The 17,674-nt window shown below is 33.8% G+C and overlaps 1 protein-coding gene across 3 annotated transcripts in view; it reads right to left on the bottom strand.

Moving 5' to 3' along the window:
* The window catches only part of EXOC6 (exocyst complex component 6), a 212,063-nt gene that overhangs the window by 87,703 nt on the left and 106,686 nt on the right, over positions 1–17,674 (bottom strand). For all 3 annotated transcript variants that reach the window (XM_012659725.1, XM_012659724.1, XM_012659727.1), the window contains 4 exons: positions 13,849–13,954; positions 10,151–10,260; positions 3,989–4,100; positions 3,283–3,417 (listed from right to left, as the gene is read on the bottom strand). In XM_012659725.1, coding sequence (XP_012515179.1) covers positions 3,283–3,417; positions 3,989–4,100; positions 10,151–10,260; positions 13,849–13,954 — 463 coding nt within the window. The remainder of the gene's footprint in view (positions 1–3,282; positions 3,418–3,988; positions 4,101–10,150; positions 10,261–13,848; positions 13,955–17,674) is intronic.

The following is a 17,674-nucleotide window of genomic DNA, read 5'->3' as shown; positions in this document are numbered from 1 at the left end:
TATTATTTGTGTATGTGTATATATGTATGCTAGGCAATAAAACGATTTTTTTAAAGCCCATGTACCATGTCCTTTGCTACATGGTCATCAGCAGATTTTTTAAAAAGGCAAACGAGAAGGAGAAGCAGAAGAATATTTCTCCTAGGCACTTATATTTTCAATAACTTCAAGGAATCAAAAAGAAGGAACTCTTCAGGGTGGCAGGTTGGAAAAGCTCCACGGAGCCAGTTAAAGATCCCTGATGCCAAAGAGAAAGAACTGGGCTATTTCTCTTCTACATAAATTAAAAAAGTAATAATATTCACATTTTCCCTCTATCCTGATGTAAATTTTTTCAGTTAGAAGAAGTCTTATATTAGCTATAAGTAGCTCTCTGTTTGAGTCTGAGTTAATGTCAAAAAGTTGAGGAACTACTTGAGGGTAGGAATTACTTACTGCACCTCTTCTGTATCACTCACAGATTTAGCAGAGTGAAAGGCAAGCTAACAAGATAGTCTATACAATATTTCATAAAGTAAACATATATGACACAAGATCAGGCACTTTGTGCATGTGTGGTTTTTGGAAGGGAAGCAAATAGAGGTATAGGCAAAGGGATCATATAAGTGCTTATTTCCATAATCATTAAGCAACTAAATAGGAACATGTTTTCTAGGGTCACTGGACTAAAAAGAATTAGGCTAAAAGCTTAACTAAGCAATCCAATCTAATGTCTGTAAACAAGAGCGTACTTCAACCATCTCTGTGAAATAGGCAACAGACTATTCACTATGAATGGAGACACCCCAATGTCCCTCAGTAATTCACTTTAATATTGACTTAACAATTCTCCCCATTGAAGTGCTTCCCCGTATCACAGTTTAAGACAAATTCCTCTTGAAATAGGCCAAAAAGATAGAACTGAAGAATACCTGACCTTCAAATATTGAGTTTAAAAGAGTTCTTGTGCTCATATTATAAAACAAAAAGGCATTTAATGAGTTCTGTGTGAAAACAAAACAAAAACAAATAAACAATAAAAAACAAGGATGCTCTACTATTTACAGAGGCAGAACTTGATTTCCTGATTTCCAAGGAAACCCATCAAGGAGTATGCAATGGCAGTTGTGGTTTCAACTAAATATCTACAACTCTGGAATGATGGACCAGAGCTAATATTTCTAAATATTCTTTCCCAACAGGCAGACTTTGAGAAATATAGTTCCAAGATCTCCTAATCTAAGAGTATCATCTTGCAATATCTTTGGTTCTTTGGCTTATAATTGATAAGAAAAATTGCTTGAAGATCCCTAGAAATACCACATGCCAAGCCAATTTATGTTTTAATCAGACAATACTGAGTAAGCATATTAAATTTAATGTTAACAGTTAAATATGCTTACAATTTTAAGCCTTAGTAAATCCCTTCTTGATGGGGTATGAGTAACACATGGATAGAAGGACAGAAAGAACAATAAAGAGAAGTAGAGAGATTAGGTAAAATCTAATATAAAAGCTAAGAATCAATTTGTCCTTGGATAAATAAACATCTAAAAACTTGTAGAGTCTCCTCCTATATTATGGTACTTATCACATCATACTGTAAGTGTCTTTTACCATTTTTCTCCTATGAGCTTCTTGAGGGCAGGGATACATTTTTGTATCTTCAGGGTCTAATAGAGTGCTCAGGGCATTACTGATATGCAGTGAATGGCTCTGTACTAAGTATCTCCTCTAATCCTCATAATAATCATATGAGGCAGGTATTATATTGTTATTGTGATTTTATAGATGAAGAAACTTGGAATCATTAGTATTGAAGAACTTGCCCAAGGTCACATAGCAGTCTAACTCCAGAGTATATGCCCTTAATCACTGGACTGTATTATCTAAATAAATGAATGCCTGCTTTTTTAGGATTCTATCTCAGTTTTAATAACTAATTTTAAGTCTGCTGACTCAGATATCATTCTGCATTTGTTATGTGTCAGAATGACTACATGAGCTCAAGAGTCGCCAGAGGAGAATAAGATTTGGGGGTTAGGCTGATAATTTTAGAATCCCAGGGGTGCTTCTGACTTCACACTTTCAAAGTCTGGTTAAATGTTAACATTAAATTAGTTATTTCTAGACACAAGTACACTGAATTTTTAAAATGTAAATTATTATAATATAATTTTAAGAGGTAAGTTGGGCAATTTGTAATATAGCAAAAGTAGGGAGATGAGAATTATTTTTAATAGAAAACTTTTAGAAAGGTTTATAAGGTAAAACTAGCAAGCCGACTTTACAGATAAGAGATCAGTAAGCAGTTTATCATTAGTTTAACAAAATATTCACAACAAGGGGATTTATATTACTAGACTACGCTAGTGTCTCATCTATATGACTCCAAATCAAAGATAAAATAGCTTATAAAAAATTAATGAAATTATTTAATCTTGCATTCTGCTTAAAACAACCAATAAATAATCAGTCTATCCCACGGTATCATACAAACAGAAATCTTTTCATCCAGAAAAAAGCAGGACCTCAATGACATGTTTATTTTTCAATGACATTTTTCTTTTTCTTCAGGTCAGAACCAATAAAGGATAGAAAGCAAATCTATCCTTATTTAATTTGTCTTACATTTTTAATTTCCAAACTCACACACTCATATAAAATTAATTGTTAAACTGTGAAACATGAACAGAAATTCAGTGAGACCTATTTGGTACTACTACAAATTGTCAAAACATGAATAAAGGCCGGGCGCGGTGGCTCACGCCTGTAATCCTAGCTCTCTGGGAGGCCGAGGCCGGCGGATTGTTTGAGTTCAGGAGTTTGAAACCAGACTGAGCAAGAGCGAGACCCGGTCTCTACTAAAAATAGAAAGAAATTAATTGGACAACTAAAAATATATAGAAAAATTAGCCGGGCATGGTGGCGCATGCCTGTAGTCCCAGCTACTCGGGAGGCTGAGGTAGGAGGATCGCTTGAGCCCAGGAGTTTGAGGTTGCTGTGAGCTAGACTGATGCCAAGGCACTCACTCTAGCCCAGGCAAAAGAGTGAGACTCTGTCTCAAAAAAAAAAAAAAAATGAATAAAATGTAATACACTGTAGAAAATCAGTATACTTCTCTCCATTTTAATAAGACGTTTAAAATGCCAAAAAGAAACAGACATTTATCTGTTGACAATGATTATCTCTAATTCTCAATTTTTAGGAATATAATAAAATCATGCATGTAATAAAAACTGTTCTTCATTTTTTAACATTTGCTTAATTAAAATGAAAACTTGTGGTCAGATTTTTACATACCTTAAAAGTAGAAAGTCCATAAAGTCTTGTGGTATGAACAGTTTCTTGAGAAATATTTGTAATGTTAGTTATAAAGTCCTCAAGGTATTTACAAGCTTGTTCCAGGTGTGTTGTGTTTATGATGATTTGCACCAGCTAGAAAACACAAAATATATCCAGTAAAATATAGGTTACAGGTATGCAAAACCACCTAATTTTTTAAAATAGGATTATTACTTCCAGCAACCACCATTTCTGCATAATTATAGCATTGCAAGATATAATTGACTGATTTCATAGACCTGCTGCAAATACTGCTTATGAATGCCAACGCTTGTTAAAAAAATATATTAATATATATACACATACACACATAAGCACACATCAGGAGTCTAACTGCTAATTATTTTAAAATAACTTTTCATAGTATTTTTCATCTTACACATTTAGCAAGTAAAAATATGAGGATTTTGACTTTTCATGTGAAGTCTTACAATCAGAAATCCAAATACATGTTCTAACAGCTTCAACTATCTACTATTCCCCATGTAAACCCTTTTCCCTCACATTTCTTGAATTTACACTGATGCTTTCATTTTTAAACAAATCTGCTTATATTAATAAATTTAAAACACACAGCTAGTTTTACAGGATGATATTCAGCAACAATCTCTAATAACTGTTTCACATGATGAAACATTTGGCTATATGTGTCTTTTTAACCTACCTCTGTTAAACCTATATGGGGTTTTCTAATAAGGTTCAGTAAACAGCCACTCAAAGTTCTGGTCAGCAGCAGATTTGTTGATTTTCTAAGCATATCATCTATTTCTGTTGAGCTAAAAACAAAGGTTGATATTATTAAGGTTTCCACAATGGTATAGTTAGTTAATATCCTAAATAATTTAATGCAATTTACTAAAATAATTTGCTCTAAGTCACTTTTATACTTTTAAATAAATTACAATGGCCCATATTTATTAAATCACAAACTTCAATTTAATTTCAAAAAAGGGACATTTTTCATAAAGTGTAATATTCACTTATAGCATAATTTAAAGTATCCCATTAACCACTGCAGAAAAATGATGGGGCCAGGAGTGGTGGCTCACATCTGTAATCCTAGCACTCTGGAGGCCAAGGCAGGAGGATCGCTTGAGGCCAGGAGTTTGAGGTTGCTGTGAGCTAGGCTGATGCCAGGGCATTCTAGCCTGGGCAACATAGCAAGACTCGGTCTCAGGAAAAAAAAAAAAAAAAAAAAGCCATGGGGTACTTGGTCCAAGCAAATAAAACTATTCTTAAATTATGACTCCATCACAGGGTAGTCACTTTGAAAGACACTTCATGTACAACTATAGCTAAAAATTACTTTTAAAATACAAATTGATGTATGCTTTCTAGATATAAGTAATTACCAGATTTAATTTTTAATATAATAAGGAATCCATTTCCACTGAAGTTTTTTAGCAATTCAAAGAAATAAATTATCTTAAGCTAATCTTAATTTGGTACCAAAAAAACCCCCTAGGATGTTTAACATTCCAAACATTGCTAAGCTAGCACTAAAAAGCTTATTCTTTTTCTCCTAACCACTAGGCCTTCAATTTAAGTAAATAATGATTTCTTGGATATAGCCTCATTATCAAAACAGTTTAACTGTCCTTACACTATGGATTCTCAATCTCAGCATTATTGACATTTTATGGTAGATAATTCTTTGTTGTGGGGGCTGTCTTGTACACTATATGACATTTGGCAACATTCCTGGCCTCTACCCACTCGTTATAACTAGCACCCCTCCCCCTATTCGTGACAACCCAAAATGTCTCTAGACATTGCCAAATTTGGGGGAAGGGCATGGCGGCAGGAGGGGCCAAAATTTTCCCAGTTGAGAACTACTGCCTTAGACATAGGCGAAAATTTTAGCACCCTTGACTTTTTATATTATTAAAGTATTACTCTTAAAAATCTATGAAGCACAAATATTTACTAGACTATATTTATTTTTAAAATGCAAACAGAGCAAGATTTGACAAAACATGAATATTTTTTACTTCTGTAATGTTTTGCATTTTAATGATGACATTATTTACAATTTCTGTTAACCCTAATTCCAGCAGGTCCAAGGAGAACACTTCTCTCTGATTTTTTGTATTTAGAATCAAGACTTCCCAGGAGATGAGCACATCACTAGTAAGGCTTCAAGGTTACCTGGCATCAAACACTCAGAGAGAAAACCCTTTCTATTCTATCAGTAGTGCCCCTAGAACAAGCAATGTACTCATCCTGATAAAAGGGAGATGGTTGCTAACTCCTACAGTTTCTTTTCTGACACACTTAAATTATACTTAAAGACACTACATATAGCATCTTTCTCAGATGAAAAAGTTATCCATTACAGATAATGTCTTTTGTTTAATTTCCCTGCACTTCCTTGAATGCTAAGTCAACGTATATTTTTTCTTTATAAGTAAAAGCAGAGAAAGAAACCTATCAGCACTTACATCTTATTTGTGCCAGCAAGATTTACCTGACAACGATCAGTATTGATGTTTTCATGCTTATTGAGCAACTTTTTTTCTCAACTCCCTGTACTTTGAGCCTTTAACTTGTACACTTCCTAATTTTTTTTTTTTTTTTTTTGAGAGAGGGTCTTAGTCTCTCAAAGAAAGATGAGTACAATGGTGTCATCATAGCTCACTACAACCTCAAACTCCTGGGCTCAAGCAATCCTCCTGTCTTAGTCTCCCAAGTACCTGGAACTATGGGTGTGTACCACCATACCTATTAATTTTTTAATTTCTTTTTTATTTTGTAGAGATGGGGTCTCATATGTTGCTCAGGTTGGTCTGGAACTCCTGGCCTCAAGCAATCCCCCACCCCCCGCCCGCCTCAGCCTACCAAAGTGTTAGGATTATAGGCATCAGCCACTGCACCTGGCCCTCTTCCTAATTTTTAAAGAATGCTTCACAATTAAATCATAATACATAATAAACCTCCTAAAATATTTTACAGCTAAACCTCTTATGCAGACTGAAAATTTCTTAAAGACCACATTGGATTCAGATTCTTCCTCTGTAATCAAATAATTATGAGACTTTGGAGTCTCTTCACGAAGTCATTTCATTCTTTGGATCTGCTCTGCTTTACATATAAAAAGAAACTCAAACATTTGTACTATAAAAGCTCCAAAGTATCTTCTGGTTCTAAAAATCTTAACTCCAAAATATGTTTAAACATGATGCAATCAGAGCTTTAAACACAGAAAGTGACTTTCCCACAACTCATTAATGACCAAACAAAACCTCTAATAGCTAAATTGTAGGTTAAAGATGTAGATTTTTAAAATAAAACTATATGTCAGAAAATTGATAATCTAGAGTAAGTTTAGATCGACATATCTTTTAACTTACTGTCTCTGTTTCTGTATTCTGAATTCTTTATTTCTCTCATTAATAAAATTAAAATAGCCATTGTATTTAGTAAAGCAAATTTTTTAAATGTCAGTGTAAATGCTTTGTTGAATGGATAACTTATGATCATAGACAGTTTATTAGAACCAGTGGAAACTGAACTAACAAAAGTGGCAAGCATTTTTATCCAAGATAGAAGAAAAAACTGACAATCTTTTCTGCTATCGCATCAGCACACATTTACCTTTCAGAATCCTAAGCGTTCATATACAAAAAGAGTCAGAACTGATGTGGCAATTCTAGTTCTAGTCAGACATTAAAGAGGCTTTAAGGAAAATTATACATACTAATATGATTAAAGACTTTTATCTTTGATGTTATAAATGCATTAAAAAATATCAAATAATGATTAGAGAGCCACTCTCTCTCCTCTGTAAATAAAGGTTAATTCCAAGATGCTTAATTTCTATACTTTCTATAAGTTTAACAATATCTTAAATAGATATCAGTCCTGCATTTCAAGAATCAACAGTTAGATTAGGTAATAAAAAGTACTTGTTAGAACATGAGAATTGTATATACCACCAATTTAGAGAATATTAAAATAATTTACATTTAAAGGAAAACATGAAGGGGGCCAATGTTATAGATCCAGGATTGCAGCTTCAAGAATAATTCTCAATATAATTTTATTCCATTTGAGCAAAGTCACAGGATGAATGTTGAGGACAGACTTTTTGTCTCCCCCTTTCACTTGCATATGTCTATCTCAAAATAATAGACAAATGTATCCATCAATGTTTTCAAAGATAACTAACTGTGACTCTAATCTCTATTATTTGGGAGTACATAAACAAATTCAAGTCCATACAAATATATAATAAATCAAATTGTTCTCTATCCCTTAACTTCATCAAATTATTCACAGGTACTGTAATTTCAGGCTCCTAAACACTTCTTATACATGTTCCTTCCTCTTTGTCACCACTAATTCTGACGATTTCAGTCTTTTTTCATCGCTTTCTTGAACCACTGCCTTTACCTCCTCAACATGACTACTATTTTAATCCTCTTCCAATCTACCATCCACATTGAGGCCAGAATAAACTTTATGAAATTTAACTCTAATCATGTCATTCCTTAAATATTCTTTGATAGTTCCCCAATGCTTACAAAATATAAACACTCCCAGGTCCAGTCTCACATTTATTATTCTAACATACCATCCCCTTCTAAGCCCTATGAGCCTACCATGTGTCAGGCACTATACTGAATTCTTTATATACATTTATACCTTATTTAATTCTTATAGCCAGCCTGTGAATTATTACCCTCATGAGGAAACTGTAGTTTAGAGAGATTAAATGACTTGCCCTTGGTCCTACTACAGCTAGTGAGTGCTAGCATCAAGACTGGAACTAATGTCTGTCAGAGTCTAAAGCTTATGCTCTTAACCACTGCATTATACTGTCTCTATTTTAGATCAGAACTTTAGAATGTTAAATGAAAAACAATGTAAGTATAAATTACTGGTGGCTCTCACCCATGCAAGCTCCAAGATATACCCACTACTGAAATCTACCATTGTAACAGACATCATTTTATGTTATCCCTTTACACTTAATATTCATTTGTATTCATTGCTTTTTAAATGCTAGATTACCTGGTATGTGTGTCATGCTGTGCACTATACAGAATATATTACCTCTAGTATATCAAAAGCCAATGTCCTCACATGAGGCTGGTAGAGTAGGATGAAGCTTAAGCAGTGGTTCTTGAACTTTAGTGTCAATCAGAATCATCCAGATAAAACCCTGGGCCCTACCCTGTTTCTAATTCAGTAGGTCTGAGGTTGCATTTCTAACAATTTTCCATGTGATGCTAATGTTGCTGGTCTGGGGACTACACTTTGAGAACCACTACAGGATGGGAAACATACAGCACAGCAGGTACTACTTGTTAGGTATTTGCCTTCCTTTCTTTTCCCTTTCCCTTCCCATTCATATTATTCATGAACAGGAATTAAAGAATCTTTTAAAGAATCAATATTTACAAGGCAAGAACGGTGTAAGACCTAAAATCAGATACTCTTTTACGCTGGCAGAACACATACTTCTTTTTCCATTTATTTATACCTTGTTTAAATCCAGAACAGCAGTAGCTTACAATAAGAGACAGATTTAATAAAATAATATGACTCATTGCTCTCACAGTTTTAACTTGAAAAATAAATAATTGTTATATCTGAACTGCCTTCATGCCTTTTTGCGACTTAAAATTCAGAAAAGTTTCCTAGTGTAGGAGGACATTTCCTGCTATTCAGTACACAAATTCAGAAGAATGGATTTTGGAGAGGGAGGTATTATGAAAGCCAGCATTACCATTCTGTCTTCTAGAGTGTTCACAATCAGAAATATATCATATGACTATAACACAGGGTCCATCTAAAGAGCTGGAACAAAATGTAGCATAAAGGTTAATGTTCTGCTGCCATTAACTGATCTTCCCTTATATGCCAGGCATTGTGCCAGCCACTTTCGCTAACATGGAAGTCAAAAGACCTGCTCCTTCACCCCAGTTCTCAAACTAACCAGCTAGGTCATTCTGAATAAATGATACAGCCTCTCTGAACCTCAGTTTCCTTACTGGCAAACAGGGATAACATCACATTTCCTAACTCCACAAATGTTGAATATTACTTTCGTCACACCTGATAAATAGTATTCTCCTTCCTATAAAATTAAGTTGGCTATAGCTGCCAACAATTATGCTGCTCTCCATTACTAAGTATCATACTAATTGGCTATAGTATTCATTATTCTATTGATTTTGTCCAAATCCTCACTTCAAGCCTATTTGAGAAAAAACAAAACTTCTAAAATATCAGATTTTCAATGAGTCAATGGCACAGTTTAAAAAGGGACATTTGTGAGATAGATTTAACAACCAATGCAAGGTGTGGACCTTGTTTGGACCCTGATTCAAACATACCAACTGTAAAAACACATTTTGAGAACAATAAAGAGAATATTGATATGGACTAGGGAACTGGTAATATTATAGACTGGTGTTAATTTTGTCAAGTGTGGTTAAATAATGAAATATCCTCACTGTTTTTAAAAACAAATACTGAAGTATTTAGGGGTAAAGGTCATTATTTCTGGAATTTGCTTTTCAATACTTCAGCAAAAAATAAAAAAATATATAGCACAATGTTTATTACTGTTAAATCTAGATGCTAAGATCACAGCAGTTTCCTATCAAATTATCTTTTATGTGTGTTTAAAGATTTATATAATAAAAAGTTTAAAAATTACAATATTAGATTTATAGTAACTTAAGCCTAAATGTCACTAAAATAGGTAAGCCTTTCCAATGAGATAGTAATACATTGAAGAGTCATGGCATGAAAATAAAATGTTAATGTTTCATAAAAACTGTTATGACAAAGATGCATTTTTTAACAGTAAACTTACCTCCTGTGTAGTGACTCTGAAAATTTAAGGCTGGCATAAATAAATTCTTTAACTTGAATGTAAATATGAGGCACTGACTGAGACATGGGAAATTTCTTTGGGAAAGGTTGCTGTAGAAAAGAAAGTTAACATTGTTTTTGAAATTTTAGAAAAAGACATGTTAATCACCTAAAAATAAAAAATTAGACTGATTTCACATTTGAATTAATAGTAAATACCTGCATCGAAAACTCCACTGTTCTTGATGCAGGTATTTACTATCATACTTCTGTATTATTTTTGATATTTTAAAGAAAACCAAAATATTTCTGAAGAAAATAATGTGGCAATTTACTCATCTCTTAAATCATCTTATCAGACTTCCAATAGCCAAAAAAAGCACATTGCAGTACCTCCAGTGTGTTCTGATGATGAGCATTCTGTAGGAGACGGCTAGTTGTCTGCTTCTATCTATCCATAATACAAGAGTCAGGGTGTCCGTGAAAGTTATAGGCCAGCTTCTTGGCTCAGAGTCACCAAATAATTCTAAGACTCCCTTCACTTACCTTCAGTGAAGGCTTCATGCCAATTCAAAAAGGTTCCCAGTAAATTCCATAATGCCTAGAATACCTTACAGCAGTTCTCTGACCACTATACCATGAAACACTGGTACGCAGCCAATGGTTCACAGTGTGCTTCTTGGCTAAACTACTCTATCAGCTAATGTCCACTTGAAAATTAGTCTCCAGAAGGTAAACTCTAAGATTTTTACCAAAAAGCCCTTCATTTATACTTCATGTAGTCTAATATACCCTTCTATCTTCATATTTATTGCAATCTTGTTACATCAGTGAAAGTACACTCACCAAGGTCACCAATGATTTCCTAGTTGTTAAACCCAGCGGACTTTTCCAGCTCTCATGTTATCTGTCTTTGAAGAATCTGATAAAGTTGGCCCCATCCTGCTTTGTCAGATCTCTCCTTCCTTGGTACCTGCCTAACACTGGTTTTCCCCATATTTCTCTACCTGCTCTATTCCTACCATTCCTTAATTATCGCCATGTTTTAGTGTTCTATCCTAAACCTTCTCTTTCTACTGCATATACTCTCCTAGGACAATCTCATATATTCTCATGATTTTCAATTACCATGCAAGTGCCAACAATATCTTCTAAATCTCAACTCCAGACCAAATCTCTCTCTTGAAGTCCAAATCCATATATGTACTCATTGGACACCTCCATTTGGCTGTGCCATTTGAGACATACTCAATAGGTCCCAAAGTTAAATTATCATCTTTTTCCTCAAACTTGCTCCTCTTGTATTTCCTATCATAGTGAATGCTACTACTATCCAAGGCAGAAATTCTATTATCCTACCTCACCACTTTATTTCCCTTATCCTTCATATGCAAATAATCACCAACTCCTATTGCTCCCACCACCTAAACATCCCAAATCAACTTCCATGACCGTAATCCCCATTTAGGTCACCAATGTCTCTCATCAGAATAACTGCAAAAATCCTCTAGCTGGTCTCCCTGCCACCGGTCTTACTCTTCTCCAATCCATTCTCCACACATTATCCAGAGAGATCTTCCTAAAGAACAAATCTGATCATGTTTTTACTGCTTAAAACCCTTTGGTGGCTTCCCATAGCCCTCAGAATAAAGGTTAAACTCTCTAACACTTTACAAGGGCCATTACGGTCCAGCCCTTTCTACTTCTCCAATTACATCTCTTGATCTTCATCTCTTGTACTCTATCAACCTTGACCCTTATGCTACAGAATTATAGCCTTTCTGCATGCTGCTTCCTTTATCTTGAGCAGTGCCAACTTCTGTGAATTACAATTACCTGTTTATTTTATCTACCTTCACTTGACTATAGGCTCCTTGACAGCAGAGACTGAAAATCTAGCACATAGCACCATGTCTGGTATATAGTAGGTAGATGATAAATACTTGAATTTATTTTAATAACATTAAAGATGGAATATGAATATGTTCTTATTTTAGCCAAATGGTTCTAACCAAATTAGCATAGCTATCTACAAGAAGATAGATTTTTGCATGAATGCTTAGTCTTACTCCTTTTTCATTCATAATTTATGCTGAAAATAACTCATTATTTGAGATAGTTTTATATTTTTTCTGATAGTTTTAATTGAAATTATATTTAAATTAGGAAAAAATAAATAAACATACACAACCAAGAAACTGTAACTAAATAATTTAGTAACAGGTATTTACTTTTAAATAAAATAAAACTTATTTTTAAGTTGTCACATTTACATTTTCCATGTAGCTTTAACAATTTTTAGTTCTTTTTAATGATGAGTAGTATATGGATCAAAGAATACAACTCCTAAGGAGCTTAATCCTAAGAGGTACTGCATATACTGGAAACTCCTTATAATAAGCAAAGTTAACCTTCCTTTTAATTATAAACCTATTCAGCATAGTTTAGTATAACTGGAAGGGACTTTAGAGATTATTTAGTTCCACCTCCTTATTTGATAGATGAGGCACAATTCCCAAATATGGTCGGTCATTTGTCCATGATAAGCCAAAAGCAGAGCTAGCATATGAATTCAAACCTAGTCCAGTGCTCTTTATACAGATGCTAGCCTGAACAAACTCATTACCAGTAACTAAAACAAAATAAAACCAAGCCATGAGATGGAGAATACTCTGGTAACATTTCTTGACAAGAACAACTTTGGGTTTCAAAAAATATAGAATTAGAATAATTATTCTGGTCTTTCATGTATATTAAAACACAACTATTAGGTATATGCAATGGCAGTGTTAGCTATAACCTAAAAGCAATGCATTTAATTACTTAGTTCTGTATTTAGTAACTATTACATATAATATGCTTAGTTTATGTATAAAAATATAACAAAGATTTATAGTAACAATTCACTCAGAATTCAGTCTTGCTCACGCTGAAGGGATAAAAATGTAGAAAAGGACTTAAAAATAAAGAGTTAGAAAAATAATAAAGAAAAGTAAGGAGAAAAAACAAGAATGAAGAAAATAAAAATGGTGACAGTTACAGAAAATATGATATTCTTTTCCCATTAGATCTGATTCTACCCAGAGATAATAGATAGGTACAAGCGTGTACGTTTGTGCGTATGTATGCACATACATGTGCTTCCAAGGATATCCTACATGCTGGTCTACTCCCTTTCTCTACTCTGTCTTTTGTTCAGACATCTTGACCCTAAAAATATATATTCCTACTTCAGGAAGAAATCCATAGATAGCTATTACCTTCACACATCATTTACTTAACTAAGATAAACTTTTTGCAGAAGTGTACTTATTTTAAAATCTTCCACAGTGATGGACATTTCAAAGAAATTTCCCTCTCTTTTCCTAGAATATACTCTTATTGCCATAATATATTTATCTAATTTGGAATCCACCCAGCATTAGTAACAACTACTCTGGGAATCCACCTAACATGTGGGACAACAGCTTCTAGTATCCCCAGGAAAGTCTCTTGTTAACTTCATCAAAATGGCAGTGGTAGTAGTAATAAAATAATATTTAAAAGTAAACAAAACAATTAATTTTCTCAAATAACATAACAAAAAAATTGCCCCAAAAGAAACTATTTCTTATTTGCAGTGTCAGGTTACTGTTACATAGTAATACATATCATTAATTTGTTTTTAAGAAAATTATTGAATTAAAAACTAGTTTGTACCTTTTCAAGGTCTGGATCTTGAAAGGGAAATTTACTGATGACACTTTTATATTCTTCTTCATTGACAATAGGGATGGGGCTATAATTATCTTCTTCAAAAATGTCCCTGTCAAGAAAGGAGAATTGAAAACTTATAAAACATATCATTTGAGTGCTATAAAAAAAATCATAAATAAACCCAACTATTACAAAAGCATTTTTAATTTGTCAATTAAAGATCCAAATAGGAAAACACTGCCTAATCATCCAGAATTCTAAAATTTAATAACAAATAAGTCTTGTCCCTCGAAATCCATGTGCAATTTCCTCTTTCCACTAGTTTGTTTTACATCCTCTCAGCACTTTAGTTTTAGTTTTCTAGTCTAGAACAATTCTCAGGATGATATAATGTGAACAAGCTCATTATTCATAATTAAAAGTAGACCCAAGAAATGGGGAGTATTCCAGTCATATTTCTTGACAGGAACAATTCTCAAGGTGTATGTCTTGTGTTTTCTCTCTTCCCAATGGGATTGTAAACTCTTGAAGATCAAAACAATGTGTTATATTTATCTCTCATAATGCTGCGATTAGAAAAGGACCTTTTATACTTAGTAAGGCAGAAACATTTACTACTCATCAAATATTTGCACAGCCCACACACACCCCTTGCAGTTAGGCAGAGCCATATGACTAGTTTTGGCCATTGGGCTATGAATGAGAGTGGTAAATGTCGCTTTGAGTCTGAAACATTTATGAGTCAGTAGTGCAAACCTTCTTCCCATGGTGACAACAGAGACAATATATTGAGAAGGCTGAATCACAAATGCAAATATCCTGGATCTCTCACTACCCCACTGTGGATTTCCATGTGAGTGAGAAATAAAATATCTGTGTTCATCCACTGAGATTTTAGGGATTTTTGTTGCTGCAGCATAACCCAGCCTGTCCTAATGTAGCTGCTGTCCAATCATTAATTTCCTTCTAATCAATAATTCAGTTTGATTAATATTTATTGAGCATGTATTATGTGCTAGGCTCTTGGCTGTGATGAAAATTCCCTACCTCATGAAGATAAAAGCTAAATCCCTGTTCTCAAATCTAACAGGAGAGATAGATATGAAAAGAAATTATAATATTTATACATACAATATAAGAGGTTCAAGGCTCAGAAATAGGAAAAAGGAAGAAGTGACTATTTATCAGAGTAGGTTGGGGGCATCTCATGGGAAGTTTACAGAAAAGCTATAGATTCTCTGGGGTCTTTAAAGATGAAAAGAAACACTTCCAATAAGATTATAGGAAAAAAAAATTTTAGACAGCTGGAACATACATGCAAAGGCAAAAGGAGTGAAAAAGCATGAGCATGTGTGTGGAGAGGTGTAAAACCACAGGTAGTGCACCACTACTAAAGTATAAAGTTTATGAGAGACATGGTGAAAAATGAGGTTGAGAAAGTGGACAAACTGAGGCACCCAGATTTTATTCTGCAGGCATTAAAAGGTTTTAGGCAGGGGAATGTCACAGGAAGATTTTCACTATGTGGAGGAGAAACTGAAAAAAGGCCAATAATGAATAAAGAGAGGCTAGCTAGAAAAACTGATCCAGGTGTGTCTGTTTAATTAAAAAAAGAAAAGAAAAGAAAGACAGACAGAAGAATAATCTAAACAAAAGGTGATGAAGAATTTGAATTAAAGCTGTAATAGTGGGTACAAAAAGGAAGTAGCATAAATGAGAGCTCTTAAGAAGCAGAATATTTGGGAGGCTGAGGTGGGAGGACTGCTTGAGGCCAGGAGTTTGAGACTAGCCTGAGCAACATAGCAAGACCCCACTTCTAAAAAAAAAAAAAAAAACCAGAACAATTAGCCACGCATGGTGTTGTGCTTCTGTAGTCCCAGCTACTAGGGAGGCTGAAATGGGACGATCGCTTGAGCCTAGTAGTTTAAGGTTATAGTGAGCTATGATTGCGCCACTACGCTCCAGCCTGGGTGACAATGCATAACTCTCTCTCTAAATAAATAAATACATACACAATAAGATATCACCTCACACCTGTTAGAATGGCTATCACCAAAAAGATGAAACATAAGTATTGGCAACGATGTGGAGAGAGGGAACCCCTGTACACTGTTGGTAGGAATGTAAATTATTATAATAGTACATCCATTATGGAAAACAGTATGGAGGTTCCTCAGAAAACTAAAAAAAGAACTACCACATAATCCAGCAATCCCACTTCTATGTATATATCTAAAGGAATTGAAATCAGTATGTCAAAAAGATATCTGCACTCCCATGTTCATTGCAGCAGTATTCACAATAGCCAAGATATAAAATTAACCTTTGAATGGATAAAGAAAATGCAGTGTATATACACAATGGAATACTGTCCAGCCTTACAAAAGAAGGAAATTCTGTCATTTGCAACAACAGGGATGAAGCTTAAGGATATTATGCTAAGTGAAAGAGCCAGGCACAGAAAGACAAATACTACATGATGTCACTCACAAGTAAAATCTAAAAAAGTCAAATTCATAGAAGTAGAGAGAATGGGGGTTACCAAAGGGGGGGCCAGAGAAGGGGAGGTGAAACATTAGTCAAAGGGTACAAAGTTTGAGTTAGACAGGAGGAATAAGCTTTTGAGATCTATCACAGCAAAGTGACTATAGCTAATAATAACATAAATTTCAAAACTGCTAAGAGAGTAGATTTTAAATGTTTGTACCACAAAAAAATAAGAATGTGAAGTGATGCACAGGTTAATTAGCTTGATCTAATCATTCCACAATGTATGCATATATCAAAACATCACACTGTACCCCATGAATATATGTAATTATTATTTTTCAATTAAAAACAAATAAATGTATAAGTATATAAAAAAGGAATATAAAAATAAATAATAAAACATTAGTGCTCATAATATAGTGAGAGAGAACTACACACAGATAAACAAACTATAACAGTAGTCAGATTATAAATTCTACCATGGAGGTAGCCAAGTTCTAATTACTCAGTATTGATGATAACTTTTACTTTTCTCCCATTTAATTGTTAGGTTGTCAAATCACTACTTGTAAAATATTTGAACATACAGGTCAGGGAAAAGCAAATCTTAAATTCTGCTACTTCATAAAAATTTAGGCAAAAAGCATGATCTAGAAGGGTGTTGAAAGTAGAAGTCAAAATATATTTGGGAATTATGTATTACAACTGATATGTGATCATTTGTTCTCTTCCACTATTATTATGGAGGATAAAGTTAATCCTATCTCTATCTGAATGAACCCATTAGCTTCCCAGAGAGAAAAACAACACCTCATGGTTTCCCCAGTCTTCGGGGAGCAACCTCACTACTACAAGTGGTTAGATAGGTAAGAGAGAATGGCTGGCTCAGTATAATCTATCAACAATAATAAAAACTCAAATACTCATATGAGGAGGCCAATTAAATAACATAAACTCTATAAGATTTTATATCTATAAAGATATCATTTTGTATCACATTATGTCGTAGCATTTATGTTATAGATTACCACCTACATCAATAAGCACTACCTTTATTCTTAAAATATTTAATATAAAAAATTGATGATAGTTACATACGACTCATGAGGATTGTCAATTATCCATTTGGGATGGCATCTTTACAATATTACTCCTAAAGAATGTTAATATGAAAATAACAATTTTTAAATAATGATTTGCTTAGTTGACTTTAATAGAAATACATCATCTTGTGAGCTACTTAGGCACTTATAAATGATTTCTATTACAGGATTCAGAAGGTCAACCTCGATGGTTTTGAAAACTGAAGAGGTAAGTGCTAAGCTGGTGTTAAATCATT

This window comes from Propithecus coquereli, unplaced genomic scaffold, assembly GCF_000956105.1.
Source record: "Propithecus coquereli isolate 6110/MARCELLA unplaced genomic scaffold, Pcoq_1.0 Scaffold63, whole genome shotgun sequence".
NCBI lineage: Eukaryota > Metazoa > Chordata > Mammalia > Primates > Indriidae > Propithecus > Propithecus coquereli.
This window is presented reverse-complemented; position numbering and strand designations above follow the sequence as displayed.